Source organism: Triturus cristatus, chromosome 2_2, assembly GCF_964204655.1.
Source record: "Triturus cristatus chromosome 2_2, aTriCri1.1, whole genome shotgun sequence".
Taxonomy (NCBI): Eukaryota; Metazoa; Chordata; class Amphibia; order Caudata; family Salamandridae; genus Triturus; species Triturus cristatus.
The window spans coordinates 96,766,866-96,791,050 of NC_140582.1; the positions used below are offsets into that span (position 1 = coordinate 96,766,866).

Here is a 24,185-nt window from a genome sequence, read left to right on the forward strand (position 1 = left end):
ATAGTCACCAAGTTAACCGCCCGCCACATTTGGATGGCGGCGGCTGAGTGGCGGTTGGAAAGACCGACCGCCACACATCTGACAGGCTCAAGGAGCCCGTCGGTCCATCGGAGGCAGAGTAATGCCTACAATGGGGGGCGGTGTCTACCAGACACCGCCGTAGACATTACAATGTTCCTTTCCGCCGGCCTGTTCATGACGGTGAACCAGTCATGAAAGGCTGTCAGAAAGGGACATTGGGGGGGGGGTTCCTAGCAGGCCACCCCTTACCCCCCCAGAGACGGGAACTGAGGGGGCCCCTATATATCCTTGTACCATGTGGCAGGTTCCGCATGGTGCCTTCCACATAGTGCAGGGATATGTGCAGTGTCCCTTTTTTGCATTGCGGCGGGTGCTGCAGCCAGCAGCACCCGCCGCAATGCCAAATATTGGCATTGCGGCCGCCGTGGTGGCGGGGTCATCAAAATGCCTCCTGCGGGATCGCCGACAGCCTGTCGGGTGGTCCCAATCCCCAATAGGGTGCCATCGTATTCAGGCCCTATGTTCCTTGGGTAAGAGTATAAACATGATCTTCCGAATTCATGAAAATATTTAATGTATTGTAACTATGGAATTTGAGCTGCATTATCTAAAAGCATACAGTCTTGTAGTATGAGCCTATTAAAACGTAAACCCTTCTTGTACATGAGAACCACACTAAAAGCAGACAAACCCTAATATCTGCAATTTAGGATATGCCCAGTTCTTCATGAGCAGTTTCGGTAGGGATTCCTTGATCAACGACCAATGCATTTCTCAGGAATTTGATTTCCGTCAACTGGATACAATCCTGGTTGGCATACCCTCAAATTTCACTACCATCGAGATACATGTGGCCTTATACACATCTAATAAATGGTTGGGGACTGGTGCTCGATTCGCCCAGCAAAGTCATGCAACCCAGAAATGGCTCTCTGTAGGGTCCCCCCCGTTTTTAAAAAGCAGGGGTTACCAACTGAGGCCAGAGTTAAGAAGCAAGCTCAAGTAAGAGAAGTTTTCCATTTTGGATAAGACATGGCCCTGTGCCAAAAGATTGCAACACTTAGTGGTCTTGGGCCTACAACCATAAAATGTGATTTTTTTTAAAACTTCGTAGGTAGGTCAAGGTTGCTTATTAAAAAAAACGATGTCGATTAGCATCTCGTCTAGTCAGTTAATATACATAACAAATTAAAATAAAAAATAAAAAAGGGCGAGGATACAGCCCTGATGTGCACCTTTATTTATTTTAAAGGGCTGGGTACATTCCCAGTCTGGTCCACCCCCAGGGATCCCAGCTCAGTGCAGAGCCAATATCTGTTGACGTAGAGAAAGGCTGAGCAGAGGTCAATAATGGCCAGGCTCCCCCCGGCCGCCTCCCTTGGCCCTAGTGTATTTGTGCATCAGGAGTTAAACATCTGAACCCGTGTGCATATGAGAAAGGATCTGTTTCTCATTGGCCCTGGTGGAAAGTCTATCCAGGATCACCTTCCCTAGACTCTTCACTTTGACATAAATTAATGAAATAGGCCTGTAGCAATCTGGATCCATCCGGTCACCATTTTTAAAAATAGGACTATTACTGGAGTGGTTCCTGGGCTCTGGGTGCGGACCTTTCATGGCTGCATTTATATGTAAAGTTAAAACAGGAGCCCAGAGGTCCACTAGTGATTTCATCAGGTCGACCAGACTCCATTAGCACTAGGTGCCTTGCCCTTTGGTAGCGACAAGATGGCATCTTTTGACTTTAGACCACTGAATGATGAGTTTCCAAATTATTGGTGTAATTGGGCCTGGGTTTGGTTACCTCACAATTATAAGGAGCTGAAAACTGGTTTGTCCAGGCCTGTGTCGGGACAGAGGCCGTCTGGTCTGGCAGATGATGATCCTTGAAGCATGGATGATTTAATCACCCCCCCCCCCCCAACTTAGTACTGACCTTAGATGCACTAGCCTCCACTAGTACAAACCATAGCTCCTTCTTAAACGGCGGTTTCCTAGTTGCAACCACGGTTTTATAGGCTAATCTGCACCTTTTAACTTCGTCCCTATCTTGTGGGGTGCTTTTAAGAGAAGTCAATAGCTCCTTCTTTGTCCTGGTGCAATTTAAATCAAACCATCTACTGTGCTTAGGTGGGCCTGGGGTGGTACGGACCGGTTTGACATACTCACACAGAGTCAAAAGCACTTAAATTGTCAAAATCTGAGGCCTCTTCATCAAGGCAGAGCCTGAACTATTCCTGACGAGACCACAGCATCTAAGTTCCCAGGAATGCTATCTCCCCATTTGACTTTACGCCCACTGTCTTTGATGGTGACTCTGGTTCGATACAGGTCACTTCTGCCCCTGGACTTTTTCTCCCACACAAAAGTAGCAATCAAGGGATTATGGCCACTACGCAAATTGCATTCTGTGGAGAAACTTAGAGGAATAAAAACCCCTAGATACAAAAATATAATCAATGCGAGATCTTGCTCCCTGGCCCTTAAAAGTGGGAACATAATCTAATTGCTTAAGTGCTCGAATGGAAAGGGGATTAAATAAATTCAAACTGACAACCAGATTGTTTAAGATGGTTCCTTAAAGAGAGTGCTTAACATGCACTTGTTCCACTAGGAGCCCCTCTGTAGCCATAGGATCATATAAGAAGTAACCACTAGATGGGTGTAGATTAAAACCTCCAGATAAAATCAACTCAGTTTGTTGGATAGAAGGAGAAAGAAACACATCAAGAAACTTCCCTTCTTCCACCAAGGTCTCTGTGTCCTCACTCCCATGCAGGGGGTTACGTAGGTTGATAAATAAAATATTAGGATGAGCAAATTTCAGTAACACTGCAAAGAAATGTGGGGAGTCGGGGGGGGGGGGGGGGGCACTTGGGGATGGGATGCCCTTTACACTAAAAGGACATGTAACCTAAGAAGAATCACCCTTTTGTGCACCATGTTTCCTGAAAATTAATGAGATCATGTGATTTAAGGAAGTTTATAAGTTCAGGGTTCCCTTCTTTACCATGATGCCTGAACTATTTCAACTCAGAATTCTCAGCCGACTAGAAGTCCTTTTGGGATTCGCACAGGACAGGGTAGGACCAACCTCATCTCCTTCAAGTCAGTGCAGCTCGTTCAGCCCACCCAATGCTTCAAAATCCGTTACACAAGGAGATAGAGGCACTCGGTAGCTGGGCAGGGTTGGTATCAACCCCCTCCCTGGAGTTCAAAGTTTCCCTTTTGCAGGCCCTACCTTTTTTCATGGGGGTTTATAAAAGAAACCCTAGGGAACTCACAAATTAACCCAGGGGAGGATGAGAAGTTACGAAGAATAAAACCTACTTTCTGAGGCTTAGTGAAATTGACCACAATACAATCGCCACCCACTGCTCTGGGGCAATTCCCAAACCATCCTGTTCTCCTGATTATTATTTCCTCAAATAACCACTGGAGTTTCACTGCTTGCCAGTGTACCCCCTTATTTTGACTTGTTTATAAGACTCAATTTCAGCTCGTTTCATTGGAGGTACATTGGCCAGAACTAATACAAAGTGTGTGCAGGTTGGTGGGAGTTGCATATCCACCTCATCAGATACAGGGTTCAAGGATGTTCCATCTGCAGTCACCGCTTGATTGTTATGTCTACCAAGGGCACAATAACCACCATGTGCTTGTTTTGGTTTGGGGACCCCTTTTCTTCCCAGGGCGAGGCCTAGAGCATGATGCGTGATGGCCACTGAAAGTGGGCACATGGAGCAAGGCATTACATTTGCTGATACCACTGGCCCCTCCCCCTGGGCTGAATTTCACAATGGGTTGGCAGTGACCAGGTTGTTTAGGACATTAGGCGCTGTGGAACCAGAAGAGGGGGTTACTATGGTCAAGCCACCAGAACTAGGGCGGGATAACAGCTGCATATGCAATACCCCGATGTCCTTGCCAAGGTAATCTACCAACCCTTATAATGTTTAGACTTTCTGTATAAGGGTATCTAAAACCCCATTATGTTCATTCCCATCTTGGTTAGGGTTTCATGTGGGTTATGTTTTTCACAAACTGGTGGCAAATCCCCTTTTCTGCCTTCCCCTTAATCTTGGTTGGGCTGAGACCTAAAATAGGTGTCCCTCTGTTTTGGTTTTTTGCCCCCCCCCCCCCCCCCCCAATCTTAGTGGCACTCACATAGTTGTGAAGGCAATAAACAGCCAGATGGTCCTCAGCTGGGTTGGTCAAGGATGCCTCTCTCTCACATTTGCATACTCTACTTTTCCTTATGGTCTAACCAACAATAACTGCAGCAGCAAACACACCACTCAGTATGCAGGAATGATTACAGTACTTGGGACAAGGCTTCTTAAAAGCAAACAGGACTCCTACAAAGTCACAAACGGCATGTGCAGTAGCTTCAGTGCCTATTAAGTGCTCCGAAAATCAACATGTAAATAGCAACTGCACTGCAACTGTCCATCAAAGGAACACAGTTTTACCGTCCCAGATACCACTATGGACAGTCAGGGTTGCTGAGCCAGTTCACACTTACTTCAAAGTGTCACGTGGAAAACTGAGGCCAGGGGGGTTGGCCCTGCCTCTTCCTGTCAATGACTCGTGCGGGTAGGACCTGCGGGGCAGCAGTGGGTTATTTATAGTGCAATTACACAGGCATGACCACACTCCAAACAGGACTCTGCAGCTGTGCCATCTAGCTCAGAGAGCTGGGAAATTAAGTCCCCTGATATCTTCTGGGGTGCTGATATGCTGTGGGCCCTCTTGCAGCAACAGACTGCCCATTTGTCATTCAAACCTGGATGGCTGCAGTGCATCTGAAACTCAGCAGAAGAAATGCAGAGTAACTCCTCATTGTCAGAGGAACTGTGAGGCAGTTAGAGGACCAGTTAAAAAAAAAAAAAAAAAAAAAACACAACAAAAAAAATAATTGGATGGCTTTTCCCTTGTTCATCCTGCTAAATCTACAGCCCTTGATTACTACCTTTCAAAAAGCATTAAAAGAAAAAAAGCTTTCATGACTATGAAAACTTGCTGTATGTGGTCTAGGCCTTTATCCTGTCAGAAAATGATAGTCAATATATTAATGGTCTCGCTAGTGCTCAAGAACACCAGTCAAAGGTAGTTTATGTGGTAGCTTCCCTTTTCACTAACCACACCGCGTTCACACACAACTTCCCTACTTTGACACATCTACATTGGCACCAGGTCCCTGTCAGAATCCACTTCAAAGGCTGCAGAATAATCTGTAAGGTCATTCAAACCAAGTCAATTGGAGTACGTGCCCTCTTTGCTTAACATAATCAGAGCCTTCCGCACTACCAAGAGCACTTCAGTGACCGAGCTGGGAATTACAAAGCCTAATTAAGAATACATGCCAATAACTTTTCATACTTCTAGATAGACATTCAAACAACTTTGCCTTGCATCTCATACTTGATACTTTCCTAGTGTCATTGAGGCAAGGTCATAAATATTCCTCTTCACATCTTCCTACCATCTCAGACTGCACATGCCACAACCCCAACTCAGGTAAAACCTGGGGTTGTTCTGCAAGAAGAAACTGTACTAGCAATTGCAAAGTCTACACAGGAAAGAGACTGAACATAAGTAGATCTAATTTGTTCCAAAGCTACAGATAGCATTTATTTCAAAGAGGCTAAAAAAAGTCACTCAAGCTAATAGCAACCAACAACCTGCTCAACTGAAAACACCACTTGGGCGGTGTGAGGAAAAGGGGGCTGATAAGCATAATTTAATTGAGGCAAGTGTTTTCCCTCGAGGTGAATTAACTTCAATGACTTCTTTTAGAGGAAGCTAGAATTTTCTTCAAAAATTCATTATCACTCACTAGCAAAGAGTTACAGCTAAATATGGAGCATGCTAAGCATTACCACATTTTTAATTTCTTAAAACCTAATTTTACTAAAAAATGAACACATGCTTTAGTAATGTTAAATAGATATTACAATTATAGGGCACTATATTCTAAAGTATTTCATATGATTTTTGTTTCTATACAATATTCGAAAGAGTAAAAAAACTATCAAAAGGCCATTAGAATTATGCGCATCTTTTGCCAATTATGGATTTACTGCACTTGCCACATAATTCACTATCTGGTGAATAATTTGCAGACATCAACAAAAATGTTTCTATAAGAAACTGATCAAAAGTTAATATAAAAAAGCACAACACGTGGAGTCAAGCATTCCCAAGTCCTTTTCAAAGACTAACTAGAAACGTTTCAGGTGATGAAAGCGTATTCACATTTTAAAACCGACACAAATTAGGTTCAAGTTTTCTTCAGAAAGTGTTTTTTTTTTTTTAAAAAAAGCAAACCACATGCATAGTTTTCATTTTCATAGTCTCGATATACAATTCCAGTGGACCTGCTTTTATCCAATTTGAATCACCCGTGTCCCATGGATAGAATCAGAAGAGATTAGAACATGAACAGAAACGGAATACTTTGAGCGGGTGAGAAACTGAATTGTAGGTAAACAGCTCTTCGTAACTGGGTTGCTTCCAAGTGACATTCTAGACAACTCAGTCTTCTTTCTAATTGTCTAGGTGGTAATCAGACTCCACATGAGGAAAGTCTAAATTTCTTGCAGATAACCACTCTATAGTTTATGCTGTGTAACACACTCGCTCCACCTCAGAGGAACACCTCTTCTTCCAGCAACCCAATATTTCCTACAAAGTCGTGACATAGATTTCGCTGTACAGGAAGCGGGTGCGTTTGCACGGACCTGCAACAGCCAAAGGAGATGGTGGGGGTTCACATGACTGTCATAGGTAATCCCCTATCTCCCTCTGGAGACTCTAGAGAGGCAGTGGACTTTTGTCCACCATTTTCCTGGCGGCTCTGGTGACAGAGGAGGTTGTATATAATCCCTCTGCTCACACGCAGATATAAAATACAATTTTAGAATATTTGATGCAGAGTAGTATATATGTTTTTTTTTTTTAATTTTTTTTTATTTCAAATAAGTAGATAGACCATGGGTGGCTTACCAGAGGAAAAATTCAACAGGACGCCACACTTACCCGTTCCAATCGTTTCCTGCAGGTCATAATACTTGAGAAGTTCATCATAGTCATCCACGGCCATGTTAGTTACCACAGAGGGATTGTCCGTGATTGAATGCCTATGTATGAAATGAAGCAAGTCGTTTTGTAGGAGTTAATGTAGAATTTTACTACACAGGACACTTTTACACAGTAATTGGCTGTAGAAAGCAGCCAGCAATTTCCAGATACTTGAACATGCATTGTGAAGTGGCTCATTTGGGAAAGAAGTCCTTCCATTTACTGTAATGACTAATATCAATGGAATCTTGTAACAAATTCAGTGCTGACAAAGTACGACGTAACCAAGCAACTAAAATGTAGGAAAAAATAATATATTTCTAAAAGCCTGAGATGCCTTACCCCTAAAAAAAAAGCTATCATTAACAGAGGGCAGCCTTAAAATTTACTATACAAACTTAGGAAGTAGTGCTTTGACTGCACGCAGCTAGGAGGACACGGCTACGTAGACTTGCCCAATAGGTTGGCAAATAAAATACGGTAGGGCTTGTAAAATGTGCTGCACGCACACAATAATGGAGCATCATTTCCTCAGGAAATTGTTCAAAACACCTGAAGAGTTACAATATTTAGCATCGGATAGCATATTTCGGGGGTTAGCGATTTGACAATACTTGGTCTGAGGCAATGAAACAAAAACAAAAGGATGCATGTTACCAGGCTAGTCAAGGACATATTGAACATAAAGCCAACCAGTTCTACATTTTTCATGGATGACCCCCTCAGTGCATCCATTATATATCTTCAAATATTGAGTCAGTATGACAAATCTGTACTAACACCATGTCCTATGTTAAGACTTCATTCTATGGATAATACGACAAAATAAAAAACCTCCTAACACAATAATACCATATCATAGGTATGCATCAATTACAAAATATTAAAATACAGAATTGAGAGTTCATTCGATCTTTAGAGAACAATTGTTTTTACTGCGCAGGTATTAATCTTTATTGTTGTTAAATAAACTTAGATGTGGTCCAGCTGAACAGAATCCTATAGACTACTTTTATTGTATTATTAGTCAGCAGGTAACAAGGAGATTGTGAAGCACCGTTCTGAAGACTACGAGGACACGTTTGGCATCAAGACTTTAGAACACAAATCTGTAATGCCACGCAATGACTAGGCCCCCAACGGGCTTTAGTCTGGGGGTAAACCTTTCAGAAGTTACCTTCCCATCTTCCCTACTGTCATACTCACTAAACTTCAACAGATTCCTTAACAAGTTATCAGTGTGGTACATTGCTACGCGGAGTTACCAAAGGGATAACAGACTAACTCAGTGGTTCTTAACCTGTGGACCACTGACCCCCACCCCCCATGACTGCCTAGAAATTAACAGGTTCATAAAGTATATCTAAATAAAGAAGGAAAACGTACAATTTGAAAATGTTAAAACGTTCTGTAACTGCGGAGAAATTTTTAATTGGAGGCCAAAAATTAAGTGGATATCTTCAGATAAATTTCTGGGAGCTCTACAAGTACTTCAAACAAAATGCAGTAAGGACAATGGGTGGCCTCAATTGTATTTAGAAGAGCTCCACCTATCCTATTAAAATGGCAATTGAATATATATAACTGGTAGAACGGCGTTGCAAATGAGCACTCAAGTCCAGAAATAAACACCAGGGTCCACAATTATACCAACATGAAGAGGTTTATTGCAGTCATAAGCCTATCGTGACGCGTTTTGCCCCCCAAAGGGCTTGTTCAAACGATCTGTTACAAAGTGTTCGTCCATTATATGTCCATTGAACAATAAAGACAATCAAAATGGAAAGAGGACTGTGAAACAACATAATTGTGTTCAGCGCCATCTTTGTACAGTGTAAAAATCATAAAGTAAAGACGACATCATAGACGTAAATTACATTTGATAATTCGAATAGGTAAGATCTTACAAATATATGTATGAGCTGATGGCATGAATAGCAGTGAAACACTGAGCCACTTAGTTGGCTAAAAACTATCAATAATCAGTGTATGCGAAAGACTATGGGACATACATTGTCAGAGTGCTGGTGTCCAGTCATAATGCAAAACAAGGCAAATACAAACTAAAAAACGGGAACCCGGAAAAATTCACGGGATCCCATTCATAGGGCTAGCGTGTGGCCAGAGGTGCCTGATGGGAAATGTAGTCCGTTCTGTGTCTGTATACAGGTTGAAATACGGCAACACAACGCAGTATCTGACGGTCATAATTGACCAGATAAGGGCTAAGAAACCCACCAACCACATATATGCTCAGAGAGACATCCTCTCAAAGTGTATGAGCACGTCGGGGGTAGTGACAGTTGGTAGCCATGGTAGGTAAAAAATTAAACTGATCCTCAACCCTTGTTAATGGGTGTAGTCTAATGGGTGCCGTAAGATGATAGTTAAGTATAAATCCCTGGTTAGTGGGAATGTGTTGTTGGCGTCAGTCCTATCCTGTAAGGTCATAATAAAGGAGCGAACAACTTCGGAAACCGTGGTCAACATATGTACCAATCTCAGTCAAGAATTGAAGGTAGATCTTCTAACATTAGGAACAATGCATTCATTTCATGCAATTAAAATGGTTCTTAAAGGCGCAGGACCTATACAGGGAAGCCAACTTCAAAAAGATTCGGAACATCCCATATACACACTATATTATAAATTCCTTATGAGGCACCAAAGAAACAGCCTTATCTAAAGCAGGCCTTCACCAGAAACTGTAGACATCTAAACAACTACCCAATTAACCCTGGGCCAAACTTAATTGACCAGTTGTATTAGATGTCTTCAGTTTCCAGCCATGTCACTCTTGCAGTATCTTCGACATTTCTTTGCAATGTGGTCCATAGCCAAATCCATCGGACAATGCTTGCCCCTTGGGTCTCGCTGTCAGCCTAATGGAAAATAGTGCTGTCAGATACAACAAGGCAAAGAGAAACATGGTGTGCAAATTTCTTAAAAGTTGAAGTAAGTAGTGAGACAGTGTTCAGTGCACTAAATCACCCGTGGCCGAGTGTGTGTGCTAATTAAATTCCTTGGCAGCGTGTGATCAGGCAGATGCCTGCAGTCAATGGGTCCCAGTCATGCAGTGTGTGTCATATTACAACAGTTACACTAAGGTGACACTGTTTCTAGTTGTTCAGAAGGGTGCAATTTGTTAATATTTGTATGTTTCCCTCGCCTTCATTGCTTGATTTTGCTTGCGAGAAAGTGTCATTCATAGTCGTTGAAATGTCACGCATAATTACACTGAAATTATGGAAATGTCATACAAAGCAATCTGAAAACATGGCAGCTATGAAAAAAGACTCTCTAGCTAAAGTGGGATATTGGACGTTTTATTGCAGGTTTGTTAAAGGTGACAGAAGGGGTTATAATGAGGGTTACAAAGGATTTCTTTCCAATTTTCAATCAAATGGGGTGTTTTGTTTACCTGGTTGGTAGACTCAGGGCTTGAACAAAGGAAATGCCTTGTGTCTAATACCACTAGAGTATGCAACTGGCGATGTAATGTTGATAAGCCGAGTCTGGTGGCTTAGCGGACTAATGCGTCCACTGTAGGGGCCTGAGTTTGACCTCATAGTCACAGGTTGGAATCCCGGCGGGTCCATTCAGCCTTTCATCCTTCTGAGGTCGATAACATGAGTACCATTCAGTTGGGATGACAATAAACATCTGTTATTCAGCACCAAGATAACATTTAGGGGGACCATGCACTTTATAAATATATGTTATCTTAAGTTACTCTGAGACTAGGTACTGAGAAGAGTGCATGGCCAGAGGCCAAGCCTGGTATACAGCATGTGCATATCATGCCTGCAGGCCAACTTGATAGTTCCTAAGAGCATAGATATTAGACACAAGGCATGGGTACATGCAATGAACTGTGCCCAGTCCCCATAGGCGAGGCTGCAGGCCTTGTCTTGTGAATTCTACATTATTAGGTAGCGAGGAACAAGTCTGGCCAAAGGCCCTGTACTCAGAGCCCCTGGATATGACAGAGTTCATGCACTGCAAACTTTAGACTAAATTCATCAACACACAGTACACAAAGTTCACTATCAAATAGTTGTTGAGGGGATATTATTATTACAATCAAACACAAAAAACCACACTGACAGTCTGTTATAGCCAGCTATGCTACCATACATGCCCAAGTCACTCCGTTCGATTTATGATAAGTCACATATCATATCAAGAGCACTGGTCATAACCTCAAATATGACTTCCCATATGAAATAGAAGGTGCACTTATCATTGACATCTAAGATAACATGTGACATCATCAAAGATAGAGGCCATGCTCTACCTGCCTAGTATCTTTGTATGTACCACTGAAAGTGCAGGGCTGATGGCCACGCCCAACGCACGGAGGATGAAGGTGGAGCTGATGTTCTTGTACTTGACTTGTACACTGCATGGCCAAAGGCCAGGCCCTGTGCATGCTATAAGAAGTGCTTGGCTGCAGTCCACGTCTTGGGTGAACATGCGCTTTACAAATACACATGTTATGTTAAGATGTATGCCCTACGTGGTTGTATTTTGCATGTACACGGCTTCGGCTGAAGAAATGAATCTGTGATGTTGAGCAAGAGTGGAACAGTGGTAATGCCTCGGTCAGTTTCGCAGGCTGTTAGTTTATTGATGGCAATGGGTGAGGACTGGCTATAGGACTGGGTTTTTAGGAGCGAGCTGTATGTTGCCTAGGAGGTAGTTTTTGTGTTGCTATGTTTAGCATTTTTCAGCAAGGTTGTCAAGGGCCATAGGTATCAAGATTAGTAATTAGGATTTCCAAATTGCGAGTTTTACAGAATCACAATTCGGAAATTACAATTCCTAATGTATGTAAGGTTTAATTTTAAATGAGCAATTCCTAGAGTATCGCAAATTAACCTACCTCATGAACATTATGCGGTAAGTCACAATTTGTGAACCACTAGGAGTCGATGCCATCACAGGAATAGTGGCCAGTAGACCACCATGTCTGTGATTGCTTTTTAATAAAGCAGTCTATTTTTTTAAAGCACCCCATTTCCCTTAAATGAAATGGGACTGTGTTTAAAAAGACTAGTTTCTTTATTTGTTTAAGAATCAAGATTTGTTTTTTGTTTCGTGCATGCTAAAATGCTGTTTTGCGGTCGCTAATGGGCCAACTCTGCGAATCGGCTAGTTTGCTAATGCAAACAGCATTTGCAATGCGTGTCACATTTGCGAGAGTTTGAGCTATTGGCATTGTATACGACAATGCCTTTTATTTATGTGTTGGTTTTCAATACAGATAAATAAAAGGCATTGTCATTTACAATGCTAATAGCTTAAACTCTTGCAAATGCGAGACCTATTGCATTGCAAATGCTTGTTTAAGACATGCAGTTATACATTTAGGACGTGGGTGATAATGGCATCCAACTCTTAGGTACTACAATATTCCAAAAATGCATATTTTTAGCCACACAATCATCCACACAGAGAGTGTATTCTTCGCATGCAAGACAACATATAAGCGTATTCTGCAGAGCCAAAGCTTCACAAAGTAACTTTTAGTCAGGGTGTAGCCGTGTACAATTTGGAGGTGTTGTTATATCAAAAACAACCAACGATACGAGACTTTCATTTGGGAAAAAATAGAAAAAAAACGTTAACACTCAGCTTTCAAGAACAAGGGTGGCTTACACATTAACAAGAAAAAGCTGAGAGCGTCCAAGGTATACCATGTGATATGACAACTCTGTGTATTCCGAGCTTTTTTACCCAAGAATACATTCTGGGATGTATAATTTCGCTTATTACATTGTAAGCATGTGCTTTAATAAAAGACATCTTACTAATTGCCGTTAGCTAAAATGACAAACTGGCTAAAGGTGGCACACGTGAAATAGCACTAATGGTAGCAATGTAAATAAGAATGGCTGCAGGGTAGGGTTTGTGCAGAAGGAAATTGGCCCCAAAGCCGCTATTGGGGTGCACTGCGGGTAGAGATAATAGGCAGCGCAAAAAAAATATCACATGGTTAATGCATACTAAAACACTGAACAGATTCATCGTGCCAATTTTCCAAAGTTCATGGGATTGGCTGTTCCAGTCTATGTTTTTTCTTTGAACTCCTGAATATATAATGGAATAAAGGAAATTGCAAATCCCAAAGTAAAAAAACATGAACTGGAGCAGAGTATCAATCGTAGATAGGTGAAAATTGGCAGAGCTGCAATTTTCTACCCAACGTTTAAGACGGTGCATTCAGAAAGGGTTAGGCGAGGAGTTTAAAATGTGTAACTTTAAACAGCTGCAACAGAATGCATCTCGTTGGACAACGGCACTACTGCCAGCTCCGAGGGTTGCAGTCAGCTTGAACCACTCACAATCTGTCACTCTGCAAACTGCAGTCAATAAATTAGTTCATTTCTGATCAAATGGGAGCTACTGCGCATCCAATTAAATCAACATATTGCCAACGGTTGCAGACGTCAAACTTACCTTCTCAAACCTAAGAGGATATATTTGCTCTACCGCTTACAAGGATGTAGTTTCTTTCACCCTCTTGCTCTTCGGATAAATTCAGTGGGGTGAATAACTTTTTTTAAATTTCCCTGCGAACCAAACCTGCTTCCGTCCGACTACCCCAGGCGTCCAATGAAATCAAACCGGCCGCAGAGGCTCATGGGCGTGTGGTCGGAATACGCTAGCATCGGCGGCCATGTTGCTGGAGGCTCTGGTAGTTGCCTACCAACCCTGATGCTCGGTTGTTCGAGCAGGCGATCGTAAATTCCGGCTAACTTGGCTAGCTGCGGAAAAATACATACAAAGTAATGCGATGAAGTTGAACAATTTTGGCATCGTTTATTAATGTGTCCTTGTGTAACGTAGCCGGTGCTCATTTAAAGCGCTCCGATATCTTCTTGTCGAGTTCGCGCTATATAAAATTGCATAAAAAAAAAAAAAGAGGAGGATGCCTTCTCCGTAGTGTAAAGAGTACAAGAGGAAGTAGGTTGAAGAAATAGTACCTATTCCTACAGTAGGAACTAATGAGGGTGCTCATAATCCGGTTGCAAATACAACAGTCCTGCCAAGAAGCACGCATCAGGCGTGAGTCTAACGCATTTCAGTGTGGTGATCCGCATCACCGCACTTAAATGCATTAGTCATGCATTATAGCTATTCTCAGCCGTCAATGCAGAGCGCTGCTATAAGGCACTATGTAAGCAGCAGTAGCGTGGCGGTGCACGCTGTTCCCGGCAGGTTATAGGTCTGGCAGCTCGCACCTCTGCGAGTTCTCCACTCTCACTCCAACAATGTATCCAAGCTAGACACCCGGCTCCAATACACAAGCATAACTGACTTCAAAATCAGTGGTAGGCCAGTCACGGCTTGTTAGAGCTAATTAGGCAAAGGTCAGTGGGGGGTGAGAGTCAAACGCTGTGGGGGCGGGGAAAGAAGATTAGGTTGATAGCCAAGTGCTCACCGCCGTTGCCGCGGCCGGTGGTTCGAATGACGTGGATTATATCCCACCCTGGCCATGCAACTGACCCCAGTCCACTGGACCGTGAATCGACATCAGTAAGTGCTGCCGGAGTGAGCGGCAGTATTTGTTTTCATTAGGTAACACCTGCCATGCTGTAATTTATTTGCTGTAAAGCTTGCCTGGCAATTTGGTGCGGTGGTAGAGTTAACAAGAGCCGCAGGGGGTTGCTTGTGCCATTCTCCCTTCCTTTGCAGCATCCCTGCTGTGCTGCTGCCTCCTGGCCTTCTCCTTTCCTGTGGTGACATCCTACTCTTTAGATGGAGTCGGCGCTCGAAATGAAAGTTACCAGTTTCTCTGTGGAGGACCTGTTTTTTTTTACTGCGTGGTAGGATCTGGGTGGGTACTAGTACCTGTGTTATAACACTAGCAGCGGCCAGACGCTAGGCGAGAATCAACAGATGTGCAGAGCCATGAAAGTCGTGCTCTAACATTTTCTTTCCCAGTCAGGGCCTTCATGTCATGTTATCAAGAGCTCTTTGTCATTGTTCTTAAGATCTAAGGGGCATATCAACAAGGCGGCGATAAAAAATTATAGCCGCTTTTACGTCCGTTTTCAGCCGAAAAGCGGCAATGTTATCGCTATATCAGCAAGGTCACGCTATCGCGTGAATCCTTGCCTTAGCACCCTTTCCCGTAATGCCCACCTTTGCATCTCTAATGAGATGCAAAGTGGGCGTTCCAGCTCAAAATAACTGGAGAAATTTCGCTAACCGACATTTCTCCAATTATCAATGGGCACGCTAACAAGCATAGCGATAAGAAAAGTAGCGCTAACCTTGGTTATTGCTACTTTCCTTACGCCTGCTTTTAGTTTGACTTAGCCATGATATCCAATGGAAGGTGGATATCATGGCTGAGTCTGCCCTGCCCTATCAGCAAGCTATCGCCAAAAGTTGTGCGATTATCGCTGTATTTCCAGCAATAATCGCACAATTGGCAGCTTGCGCCTGGAATTTTATCGCTTTTGAGATAAGCGTTGCTAATAGCACGCTATCTCAGCGATAAAATTTGGCGATAGCCAGCGATAATTATCTTAGTGCTAAGTGCGCTTAGCGATAATTATCGCTGGTTGTTGCTGATATGCCCCTAAGTGTGGCCTTTGGTAGGTATCATTTGTTCTTTTGGGTTTCTACAGTATCGATGCCCAGATACCATTTAAATTATATAGCTGCAGACTCTTGATATCTCTCTCTTCCTACAGGCAGTGGAGGAATAGAGGACATCCAATTGCCTGAAATTGAATTCCTTCAAAGCAAAGGGGCTCCCTTTCCAGGGAAGAATTTCCATCTGGCACAATAATGCCCATCTGCAGTCTCAAAAGTAAAAGATCTGGGCTTTCCCAATGATCCACACCAAATAAGTGTTAGGTGATGGAAAACGATTTACTAGAAAACCTGAAATTCATCCAAAGTATATTCAGATCCCTCTTCCTTCACGCAGGTGAACATTCAGTGTACCAAGTGGTGGTTCCAACAAATAACAGTTCAGTCAATGTTTCACGGGTCTGGAGCCTGATTTAAAGGTTGGCTTTAATGTGAAAACTGATGATCCTAGCAAGATACAATAAATATGCCATTAGCGGACAAGCAATAAATATGGCATCAGGGTATCCCACAGTAAACGTATTTTAAGAAGGAGGGGGCAATGGACTTTGCTACATAGAACATCTTACATCATCCATTTTGAAGCAACCCAATCTTCTCCTAAGCTGATTTCAAAGGAAACACATAGCCACAGGAGATACAATGTCCAGTACTCAATGACAAGTCCCATTTTAAGATGGATAGGGCTGCTAACAGGAGTAACCAGTTATGTGACACAGCTGGGAAGAGGGATGTGCCTCATGCTGTCATAGACCCAACTTCTTTTCTGCACCTTAGAATGACTTTCTGAACACCATGTTCTCCTCCCTGTAGTTGCCTTCTGGTGTGGCCAGAGAGAGGATACACCTCAAGGAGTCTGATTCCCTTATCCTGATGAGAGGGTCGAAAGAGAATTAAAGGTCTGTCATCTATTCTACTGCCTTTCATTGAGAGCCAGTTAACACGCCTTAAACATGTCAGAGTTGCCAAAGCCTGTATGGGAAAGAATTGATGTTGACTTCTTCAGTCCTCTTGGCAATGGATATCACCTGATGGTGATTGTTGATGAATGCTCCCGTTTTCCATTGATAGAAGATCTCTCATCTATCACTCAAGAAAGAGTCTTCAAAGAATAAGATGGCATCTTCTCGACATGGGGTCTTCCTGCGAACTTAAAATCTGACAATGGCCCACCTTTCAGCACGGATGTATGATGTAACAACGCGTACCATTACAACGCGGTATGTTACATCGCGGTTTTAACAACGCAAGTCGTTACATCGACTTGCGTTGGAGGGCGCTGGACATAGGAATAGTGTGAATTACTATTCCAACCCAGTCTACGTACAGTAGGGAAGGTGTTGGAAAGTAATTCACACTATTCCTTATCCTACAGCGCCCTCCAGTGCAAGTCGGTGTAACGACTTGCGTTGTTAAAACCACGATGTAACCATACCGCGTTGTAATGGTTGCGTGGTAAAGGATGTTTCCCTTCAGCACTCAAGTATTCCGAGAGTTTCTCAGTCTTCTTAATGTGAAGCATTAGAAGAGCACACCTCTTTAGCCAAAGGCCAATGGCCCTGTTGAACGTTTCATGAGTACTCTTAAGAAAGCTTTCAGCATGCTGCTTTGGAAAAGCTTGACCTTAAAACTGTCTTGAATTCAACTCTTTGAGCTTACTGTTCAAGCTCTCACTCAACCACAGGTGAAAGCCCTGCAACCTTTATGTTCAGGAGAGCCATGATGACCAAGTTAACTCAATGTACAAACAGAAGATCAAGTACTGAGAAAGAAGCCCGTATAAAAGACTTGGTTCATAAAAGAAAAATGATGGCCTACACAGACAAGCGCTGACTTGCAAAAGGCATTTCTTTCACTAGAGGAGATCAAGTGCTTGCCCATCAGTCTAGGAAAAGAAAATCTGATGCTTCTTCGATGCTGAGCCATTTCATGTTGTGACCAGCAAACAACACCCATTGCCTGCCCAACGTCCTGGTAATTGTATTACACGAGATTCCCCGCATTTCCAACATGTGGCTCATTGCTCGTCAGGCACTGATGTTAATGTAGAGACTTGGTCTGAAAGCAAAAGTGAAAACCCCCTGAATGCTGTTGTTCCTACATCGCCAACACAGACCATGGACACTTTTACCACCTGTCCCCAGTTTCCGAAGATATGGTCGAGACATGTGATCAAAGCGCCACAAAGACTTATCAAAGAGCTATGATTGTGTATATATTTGTAAATTAAAAAAATTAATTATGTAACAAAGGGGGAGATGTAGTGTCATGTGAGTTAGCCATGACGGAACCCTTGTGACTCATGATGGACTCCGTAGAACTGTGACGTAAACATTAAAGCGTAGTGAAGTGAATGCAGATTTAAAATGTTTATTCATCTGTGTGTAACCACAAACTCAAGTCGTGTTATACTAAGCTCCATGTGTGGCATAGTCATTGATGGGTACTCAGGCTGGGGAGGGCTCTACAATAGTCTACAGCTATGCAGCCCTTGCTGGTTGTTACCTGTAGTGCACTGTCCATGCTTTTCCATTTGATCAATCAATCATGGCTTATCATCAGTGAGGTTATCCAGGTGCTGGGTTGCTGGGCTTAGTCAAAGAGCCATCTCTTGAGTCGCTTCCTTTAGTCCATCAGCAAGGGTGATGTTCGGAGGAGGCGAGGAAGGGCGATCTAGGACTTTGCGGCAATGTGGGAGAAGGAGCAGCCTCCACTGTGGCTAGGGCGAATGTGTGGTGTCTGTACAAGGGCGAGGGAGGCATAGCAAAGGTTTCTGGAAGGTTGGTGGAAGTTCAGGTGGTGGCTCATGTATTCTGGTCCTTGGTCATTGAGGGCTTTGTAAGCGTGTGTCAGTAGTTTGAATTGGCATCTTTTCTGGACGGGGAGCAAGTGGATGTTTCTCAGGTGTTGGGTGATGTGAGTCAGTTTGGGCAGGATGAGGATCAATCTGACCACTGAATTCTTTATCATATGGAGCCTTCTCTTGAGTTCGGTGGTGGTTCCTGTGTACAGTGCTTTACAGTATTTCAGACAGCTGGGAGTTCTGTCCAGTATGATGCTGAAGTTCAGCAGGCCACTAGGTATCGTTCAGAGGGAAGTATGGTTGCCAAAGATCAGCACTTATGTCTTGCTTGTGTTTCGCTTCAGACAGTTGTCCTTCATCCAGGCTGTGATGTTCTTCATGCAGTTGAGGAAATTGGTCTTGGTAGTGGTGGAGTCTGCTGAGAACAAGAGGATGAGCTGGGTGTCGTCGACGTAGGAAATGGTGTTGATATAGTGGGTTTTGATGTTGTTGGCTAGCGGGGTCATGTAGGTGTTGAAGATGGTGGGGCTGAGGGATGAGCCTTGAGGGACATGCTTGTGGGTTCTGAGGTAATGAGGGGTAGGTGGATTCTCTGCGTGCATCCGGTGAGAAATGATGCAATCCATTTGAGTGCGTCTCCCTTGATCCCGATCTGTTGAAGTCCCTTGATGATTGTGAGATGTTAGTCGGGGGAGTGAGGAGGCTGAAGAGGTCGTGGGTTGGGGCTCAAAGCTCCTGTAAATGGTGGTTATCTTGTTGTGGAAGTGATTTGCTAGAGCGTTGCAGAGTTCCTCTGAGGGAGGGATCGTGTTCTCCGTCGCTGTTGGACAGAAGAACTCTCTGACAATGGCAGAGAATCCCCTGGTGTGATTGGCACTAGCCTCAATGCAGTCTGCAAGGGCATCCTTTTTCTCATCTTTGAGTCGTTGGTGGTATTTGTTGAGGGCTGACTTAAAGGTGGTTCGGTCTATATCATCTCTGCTGCTGGGCCATCTTCTCTTCAGTTGTTTGTAACTGCGTTTCATTGTGCTGAGTTCTGGTGTGTATCAGCTGGCTTGTTTGGTGAATCTGTGAGTTTTGGCTGATTTGATGGGGGCAGCTCGGTCAGCAGTGTTGGTGATCTAGGTGTTGTTAAGTTCTTAACTGCCTGTTCCAGGTTGTTTGCAGAGTCAGGCTGGGTGGTGCTGAGGGCGTCCATCCATTAGATCTGTGTCACTTGCTCCACCTGCGGCAGGAGGTTTTAGGAGGGTTAGGGGTGGTGTGGGGTGATCCTGTGATTGTGAAGTGGATGATGGAGTGGTTGGTCCAGGTGAGGTCTGTGGTATGGCTGTTGTTGACTCTGTTGCTGGATGTCAAGATAGGGTCCAGTGTGTGTCTTGCTCTACTTTGGGGTCTGTAACCAAATAGGTGAGTCCGATGTCTATTCACTCCAAGAGGTTGGTGGAGTTTGTGTCTGTGGGGTCGTCCAGGTGGAAGTTGAGGTCTCAAAGGAAGATACAGTGCTTGGGTTCAATGGCGAGTGGGGCGATGAAGTCTGTGATGGTGTCGCAAAGGCCAGTACATGGCCATGGGGGTCTGTAGGCAAGGGTGCCTTTAATGGTTGTTTTGTCGAAAATGAAGTTGTTCCATGATCGGTGTGGTGTCGTCTTCAGTGATGGTGCAGCAGATTGATTTTTTGTGGATGATGGTAATGCCACATCTGTTTGTTGGTGAGGTTCTAGTGTGTCATCTTGTAGCCATAGGGTGTCAAGGTGACGATGTCAGGCAGGGTAGGGGTTGACGATGGGGGTGAGGGTGGAGATGGTGTCCCAAACTTCGTTGGTGTGCTTTCAGATCGATACGGCGTTGATCAGGAGGCAATGGAGGTTTTCCGGGGTGATGTCGGTCATCGGGGTGGGAGTGGGGCAGGTTTCTGTGAGTGTGTGTGGTTCTAGGTTGCAGGTGAAGAGACAGTGGTGGTAGGTGAATGGTCCGTACAGATGGGCTTGCTTTTGGTGTGCCAGCAGCGTGGCCCTGCTACAGACGCCATTATGTTGGTCCTGGGGGGCCCGCTAGGGAGGTGGGCACGGGAAACGGTGCAGCTCGCCGAGCAGGCTAAAGTGAGACGGTAACCCCAGGAATAAATTAAATAAACAAAATAACCCAAGGAATAAATTAAATCAACAAGTATCTGTAAAGAAAAACTCAAGGGAATTAAATTAAATAAATACACTAACTTACTAACTTTCTGACAGAGCAGCTGCCACGGACTGATCTGCATAGGGCAGGAGCAGCCCTAGCAGCAGTGTGAGGAAAGAGGCAACAGACCACAGTGAAGGGGAGCTGGTGAGGACCTGATGCATATGTTTTTTCTCAACCCAAAAGGTGGTCAACCATTTACAGAATAACATTGAAAGATCTTTTGCTGAACATTATTTAAAGGCAAGTAATTATTTTATTCCTTGCTTTGCTGCTTGCAGGAATACTTCATCTTTGTTGTGCTTCATTGCTCACTGCTTTTGATTCCTTATTTTTTCTATTGTGTTTGATGCTGCCATTTGGTATACCTTCTCTTGGAGTTTTTGTCCATTACTTACTTTGTTTTGGCTTCTTGTTCTCAATCGTCCTGCACTTTCTGATGTATTTAAAGAAAAGCATCAAAGGAGGCTCATCCTTACCATTTTTGTATCAGGACCAAGCATAAAGTAATGAATGAATGAATAAATGAATGAATGAATGACCAAGATTTGTAAAGCGCACAAAAGTCCATAGGCGTCTAGGCACTGTAGTATTGCAAAACCATGCAGGGAACTGTAAGAGTACAGATAATACTGTGACTATCTATGAAGGTAACACCCAAGTTGTTAAGGCTTTTCTAAAAGAGAGATGCATTTTCGGGATGTGACATAGTGAGGAAGAATATTCCAGAGCCTTGCCGCTGCCAGTGAAAAAAGCAAAACCAAAGGGGATGATGGACGGAGTGTTGAACATTGCAAGCACTCACCCCCAGTCAACTGATCTGGGTTTAATCCATCATCATTCTTTAGCTCACTCCGCCACCCCAGTTCAGTCATGGCCATATGCAAATCAGTTCTGACCCTGTGCCTCATGGGAACATTTCAGCCCGAACTGCCTAGCCATGTCTTCCCTGGGCTGGAAACAAGCATCCTGGGACCGGTTTCTGGCTAATCAGCCGTCATCAGCAAGGCTAGTTTGAATCCAGTGGCAAAGGGCCCGATGTAGGTAAACATGAAATACCGATTCCTAAATACCGAATTTTACCGATTCGGTATTTAGGAATCGGTATTTCATATGTAGCTAAAAATTTGGTAAAAAATACCCAATCGGTAATATTCGTTATTACCTAATCGGTAATACAGATTCGGTAATAAGGAATCACCTTCCCATTCATTCCTATGGGCCTGGAGGCCCATAGAAATGAATGGGAAGCCATTCACTATTACCGATTCGGTAAATACCGAATCGGTAATAGGGGGAGCATATTCAAGGGTGGCAGGCTGTCACATTGACACCCTGTTGCACCCCTGAATCTTGCATGTGTGCACATGTGGCGCACATACATGCCCTAAGGGCATGTATATCTGCCACATGGCACCTTGAAAAAAGCAAATTATTGCTTTTTTAAAGGTATTCAGTATTTACCACGAACTTGTAGTTGGTGGTAAATAACGAATCCTGAATGCAAAAATGCACTCACTTGAGTGCCTCCTACATGGCTTTTAAGGATTCTGTATTTTACCGATTCCTTACAATAAGGATTCGGTATTTTACCGATTCCTTAAAATAAGGAATTGGTAAATTACTGAATCCTTAAAACCTGCCTCCTACATTAGAAAGGGCTAAATACCGGTCGGTAACGGGAAAATTACCGATTTTCGGCCGTTACCGACCGGTATTTGGCTACCTACATATGGTCCAAAGTGAGCAAGGGACCCACGTCTGGGCATACCCTGCCAACTTAGGGCGAACAAAGCAAAACCAAAGGGGATGATGGACGGAGTGTTGAACATTGCAAGCACTCACCCCCAGTCAACTGATCTGGGTTTAATCCATCATCATTCTTTAGCTCACTCCGCCACCCCAGTTCAGACATGGCCATATGCAAATCAGTCTGACCCTGTGCCTCATGGGAACAGTCCAGCCCGAACTGCCAAGCCATGTCTTCCCTGGACTGAAAACAAGCATCCTGGGACCAGTTTATGGCTAATCAGCCGTCTTCAACCAGGCTTGCTTGAATCCAGTGGCAAAGTGAGCAAGGGACCCACGTCTGGGCATACCCTGCCAACTTAGGGCGAACAAAGCAAAACCAAAAGGGATGATGGACGGAGTGTTGAACATTGCAAGCACTCACTGCTGCCAGTGGAAAAGCTCTGCCTCCCCATTTCTTCTTCCGGACTCTGGGAACCGTTACCCAATTTTGGTGTGCTGAGTGAAGATTTGTAGCGGGCACATACCATTTAAACTTGGCTTTGATATCAGCTGGACTTACCGCATAGGGAGTGCTATGTACTGTGGATAAGGTCTTAAACCATAAACGCAGAATGCCTCTTAGCAATGTCCAATGTAAGCTGCCCTAGTGCATTCTGCACAAGTTGCAGCTTTGATAGGGATGACTTGTTGGTCTCAAAGTAGATCGCATTACAATAGCCTATCCTTGAGGAGACCAGATCAAGAGCGACGTACTTACGGGCTGGAAGGGACCATAATCGGAAATACCTTCCTCAGCATTTTAATCATCCAGAAACAAGTTGGGACTGTACGATTAACCTTACGGTTGAGAGTCAACTCACTGTCCAGAATGCATCAATATTTTTAGCAGTGTCCACTGGAATATAAAGTGTGCCTAACATGTACGGCCACCAGATACTATTCTAAATTGAAGTAAGATCCCCGAAAAGCAGTACTTCTGTCTTCTCTCCATTCAGCTACAAGTAGTTCTTGGCAGGAATGAGATAAGGCCAGCCCTTGACATTAACATCCACATCAGAATTATGGGAGCCATGAGAAAACCGCAGGAACCGGGGTCTTTCAACCCCAGGCTTCACCTGCCAATAGCTGGTGGAGCTTCTGGGTGAAGGATCATGGGAAATGGGGAATACCAGGGTTATCTGGATCGGATGTGTTGATCACTCTGATGTTTCCTCATTTCCAAGGAGACCTTCCAGGTCTTACTTGTAATCTCTAGTAACTCCACGTCTGGTGATACCGATGCCCCTGTACCTGTATACTGGGCAGGCTAACTTATCGGTTACCTCATAAAGAAGCCCCTAAAAAGTGTACTTAATACAGAAAGACTTAAAAGTACAAGTTAATAATGCTTTAATTTTTATTACTTATGCTGCCCTTAAAAATCTGTCTACAAATGTTTTCTGTTCAAAGTCTGTTCCAGCAGCTATTTGCATTTCTCTTTGATTTAGAACAGAAATATCACCAGCAGTAAATCTCACGGGCTCCACCAACATTAACAAATGAGGTGTACAATACCAAACCGTCACTGTAATTTTCAAATCTCTTTGTGTCCGCCCTACCCTGCTCACACTTCTTTTTCTTAGGCGGAGAGAGTACTATTACAAGAGAGGGAAAAGGTTCTTTGTTTGCATCGTGTAACTTCAATCCTGTGCCCTGGTTATTCCTTGAGATGAATACCTCGGAGAGGACAATATTCCAT

At 43.7% G+C, this 24,185-nt stretch overlaps 1 protein-coding gene across 1 annotated transcript in view; it reads right to left on the minus strand.

Moving 5' to 3' along the window:
- MELK (maternal embryonic leucine zipper kinase) overlaps window positions 1–13,741 on the minus strand; it is a 196,000-nt gene extending 182,259 nt beyond the window's left edge. Inside the window, exons 1-2 of the mRNA XM_085641101.1 lie at window positions 13,567–13,741; window positions 7,063–7,163 (exon numbers count right to left, since the gene is read on the minus strand). Of these exons, the coding sequence (XP_085497227.1) occupies window positions 7,063–7,126 (64 nt within the window). The 5' untranslated portion in view covers window positions 7,127–7,163; window positions 13,567–13,741. The remainder of the gene's footprint in view (window positions 1–7,062; window positions 7,164–13,566) is intronic.
- Between the last annotated feature and the right edge of the window lie 10,444 nt (window positions 13,742–24,185).